The sequence below is a fragment of the Gossypium arboreum genome, chromosome 13 (assembly GCF_025698485.1).
Source record: "Gossypium arboreum isolate Shixiya-1 chromosome 13, ASM2569848v2, whole genome shotgun sequence".
Lineage (NCBI taxonomy): Eukaryota > Viridiplantae > Streptophyta > Magnoliopsida > Malvales > Malvaceae > Gossypium > Gossypium arboreum.
In genome coordinates this window covers 49636539-49640960 of record NC_069082.1, presented here as the reverse complement: position 1 = coordinate 49640960, position 4422 = coordinate 49636539, and the positions used below count along the sequence as shown (strand labels likewise).

Sequence of the window (4422 nt, the reverse complement as noted above, 5' to 3'; positions counted from 1 at the left end):
TTATCATTGCAAACCACTGTGATGCCACTCTTTTTCGGGATGCATTGCACTGGACGCACCCACTTGCTATCAGAAATCAGGTAAATGATTCCTACATCAATCCATTTTATGATTTCCTTCTTGACAACTTCTTTCATATTCTCGTTTAACCTTTGTTGCGGTTCAACTGGTTACTTTCCTTCATCTTATAACTTGATTTTGTGCATGCAAAAAGAATGAATAATACCTTAAATATCCACAATGTTCCAGGAAATAGCTCGTTTGTTTTGCTTGAGAATGTGAGTCAATTTCTTTTCTTTTGTTTCATCCAGTGTTGCGGAGATAATAACTGGAAGATTATTGTGATCGCCCAAAAAAATATATTTGAGATAATGAGGTAGTGGTTGCAATTCTAGAGTAGAAGTGTAATATCCCGAATTAGGGCCTAATCGGAAAGTGGTTTTGTGACCACAAATCTAAGGTAGAAAAATTTATTTTATTATCATTTTAAGGTATATGGCATGATTGCATGATTGTGTGAAAATTTCGTTTAGAAATTTTATCGATAGAGGGTAAAATTTGATATTTAGGACTAAATTGCAAAAGTTGTAAAATGTGTGTTCTAGTTCACAAAGGTATTAAGTACTTGTGAGTAATGGGTTTTTAAAGTGGAGGTCCTTTGATAGTAATTAGACCATTACACTAGTTTGGACAAAAATACCTAAAGGAAGATAAAACACCATAGTTTTTAATTAAGGGCATTTTGGTCATTTAGTTATTAAAATGAATTAAAAACAAAATTAAAAGCCAATTTTTGTCCATCTTCTTCATTACGCTGAAATTTCAAGGGTTCTCCATAGCTAGGGTTTGTTTCAAGCTTCCAAGCTCCATATTAAGTGATTCCAAGCCCCGTTTTTAATGTTCTTTACGTGTTTGGAATCCAAGTAGCTCGAATTAACTTATGCTAGCAATAATTCAACCTAGGGTTCATATTTGGAAAAATACCCATAGGTGAAATTTGTGTACTTTGGTGTTTTATGATAGAATATGAGGTTTTAAATTATGTTAGACAACTTGTGCTACTCGATTTTAAGTGAAAACGAGTAAAAGGGCTTAATCGATAAAAATACCTAATAGTCATAAGTACATGTTAGAGTGTGAATTTGATGTTTCCATAGAAGGGAAAAATGATCAGCATGTCATAAAACATACGAAAATAGGATGAGGTTTAATTTACGAGCGTTAGGGCAAAAGTGCAAATATGTGAAAGTTTAGGGGCAAAATGGTAATTTTACCAAAGTTTGTATTAAGGGCTGTTTTGATAAATGTATGTATTAAATAAATTAATTTGGCATTATAGATCAAGAGAAATGAGATTCAAGTCGCGATCGAGGGAAAAAGAAAGTTTACGAGGAATAGGCGCGATTGCTAATATTTTGTATAGAGGTAAGTTCATGTGTAAATAAGGTAACATAATCTTTATTTTAAGTGATTTAATGTTATTTATATGATATGATACTTATTATCATGAAATATGATGTTTTGTAAATTATTATTTGGTGATATGCAAATTATGTGAACAACTTGATATGTATGAGATGTCAGCAAGTATCGATTTCTATATTCTGAAGAAGGCGATCGAAATGTGTAATTGAAAAGAATCCCGTTTGAACCTTGGGAATAGATTAGGGTACAAGTGACATGTCACTAGGATGGTTGAGTTTCGAACTCGTTGAGTTAAGTCCGAGTTCGTGAGATGTAACTAGGCATCCGAGCTCGTTGAGTTGAGTCCGAGTTTGTGAGATGTAACTAGGCATCCGAGCTCGTTAAGTTGAGTCTGAGTTCGTTTATGACCGGGTTACATGGTATCTTGGCTACATAGATTTCGAAAGCTATTGAGCTTATTTAGCTATGAGTATAGCACTTATGTGCACATTATCCGTGTATCCGAAATCATATTCCGATGTGTTCAACGAGAGATCTCTAATAGAATAAGGAGAATGCCTAATACGAAGGTGACATGTTGGTAAGTGTGATGAATAAGAAAATTTGACAGGTATGTGTTTAAACCCTCGGGTTGAGAACTTAGTATGATGAAATTGTAGTAAGATATTAAATGCAAATGTAACATGAATGTATTGGTGTTGTTTATGCAAATAATGTTTATGTTGAATGGCATGATTATGTTACTTGTTATTTGCATGTGAACTTACTAAGCATTTATGCTTACTCCCTCCTTTTCCTTCATTGTAGTTTTGACAAGCCAGCTTGAGAATCGAGATAGGTCGAAGGCTCGTTCACACTATCCAAAGACCTAAATTGGTAAAATGGCTTGTATATTTTGAATGTGGCATGTATAGCACTATACTCACTTTGTGTAAATGATCTTATGATATGGTAAATGAGTGATGTGGAAATGCTTGTTGTTGATTAGCTATTGGAATGACTAATCAAAATTTATATTTAGTGTTATGTATGCTTAATGTATTACCTACTCCATGGAAAACCATAAAATGGTGAAATTTGCTATAAAACAGAGTCATACAGCAGCATTGATGTCAATTTGAAAAATCAATAAAAATAGTAAAAATGGAATTAAATGATGAATAAGTTATGAAATTGAAGCCTGATGAGTCTATTTTCATATGGATGGAACAAAATAGGTAAATGAGTTATATTTTGTGAGATATTCAAATTTTTGTGAAACAGGGTCAGAGCAATTAGAGGTCATGATTTATATATACAAATTCCTTATTGAGTCTAGTTTTAATATAAATAAATGGCATAGTATTTTGAGTTCTGTAAAAAGAGAATAGTGGTTCGTAATACACAGGGGTCAGATTAGTCGAACCCTGAAACAGGGGAGACTTTAACTAATAAACAGTACTAATTTGCTGGACCAAAAATTCTATAAAAAATTTAGTAGATAGATATATGAGTCTAGTTTCAGGGAAATTTTATAGATCTTAATTTAGAGTTTCGGAACTCGAGATATGAATTTTTAAGCGACTATGACACAGTTGACCAGCTTGTCTGGAAATTTTAAAAAATAAATTATTTGAGCTGCTTAATTAATGAATTAAGTTCGTTAACACCTCGTACTCGACTCTAGTGATGTTCTCGAGTACGGGGGCGTTACAAGAAGCTTCTTCAATTGATGGTTAGAAAATTGGATTTGTTCTGTTGGTTAAGTCTAAGGATTCAATTTTCCATCTGTGCTTGATTTCAATATTAGTAGCTTCAACCGTGCTGCAATAATTATCTAAGGATTCCGCCTCAGATGCCACTACAATTTCTTCAGGAAGGATTGTGCTTTGGTTGTAGAATTCTTCCTCAATTAAATCATCTAGCACATCGACAGCATGGCACTCTGCCTTATCCTTGTGATGAACAAACTCAAAAATACTGAAGGTAACTTGCTCATCGTTAAGTCGCATGGTTAGTCCTCCTTTATAAACATCAATGAGAGTTGGACCGGTGTCTAAAAATGGTCGTCCCAAAATTATGGGAACCTCATTGTCTACTTCGTAGTCAAGTATGATAAAATCAGCTGGAAAAATGAATTTATTCACACAAACTCAAACATCTTTGATTTGCCCTTCAGGTTGAGCTAAAGATCAATCTGCCAGTTACAATGTCACTACAGTTGGTTTTATGTGACCAATTCCCAATTTTCTGAAAGTAGATAATGGTATGAGGTTGAATCTAGCTCCCAAATCACATAAAGCCTTGCCCAAATAATGGTTGTCAATCAAACATGGAATGGTAAAGCTTCCAGGATCTTTCAATTTAGGGGGCAACTTGTTTGTCAAAATAGCACTACAGCCTTCTGTGAGTGCAATAGTTTCAATATCAGTGAGTTTTTTCTTCTTGGACAAGATGTCTTTCATAAATTTCTCATAACTCGGAATTTGTACCAGAGCGTCCACTAAAGGAATGTTGATTTGTAGTTGTTTCAGTGAATCCAAAAACTATTGATACTTTTTATCATTTTCATTCCTCTTGAACATCAGTGGAAAAGGTGCAGATGGAAGACATCTGGTTGCGGTGACACTTTTGGTTGCATTGACAATTTTGAGGGTCGAATATAAGGCATGTGAGTGATAGTTTGTGGTACTTTATTGCCGGATATATCGACAAGCTCTTCAGACGGCCCCTTCCCATTAGGGGTTAAGTCATCAATGTCTGAGGATGCTACAGTAGAATTTATAACTGACTCACCAGTTTTTTTACCACTCCTAAGAGTGATGGATTTACAGTGCTCTTTCCCTCTCGAATTAGGATTTTTGGTGTCATTAGGTAATGAGCCTTGTGGTCGAGTATTCAGATTGGAAGCAAGCTATCCCAATTGTGCCTCCAATGCTGGAATGGAAGATGAATTTCCTTAAACAATAGCTTATGTGTGAGTAATATGCTCTCGCATTAACGCCTCAAGAGCAGTTA

The 4422-nt window shown here is 34.6% G+C and overlaps 1 protein-coding gene across 1 annotated transcript; it reads right to left on the bottom strand.

The window, feature by feature from the left end:
* Positions 1–3140: 3140 nt before the first annotated feature.
* Positions 3141–3869, bottom strand: LOC108459220 (uncharacterized). The gene is made up of 2 exons (XM_017758571.1): positions 3641–3869; positions 3141–3529 (listed from the first exon to the last, which is right to left on the bottom strand). Exons 1-2 carry the CDS (start codon positions 3867–3869, stop codon positions 3141–3143), a joined length of 618 nt encoding a protein of 205 aa, XP_017614060.1.
* Positions 3870–4422: the final 553 nt, after the last annotated feature.

Excerpts from the sequence above, each read along its gene's own strand:
- LOC108459220 (XM_017758571.1), bottom strand. The coding sequence starts at position 3,869 with ATGAAAGACATCTTGTCCAAGAAGAAAAAACTCACTGATATTGAAACT. Across the intron at positions 3,530-3,640 it reads TTTCAGAAAATTGGGAATTG|CTGATTTTATCATACTTGAC; the intron begins GTCACATAAAAC and ends TCATTTTTCCAG.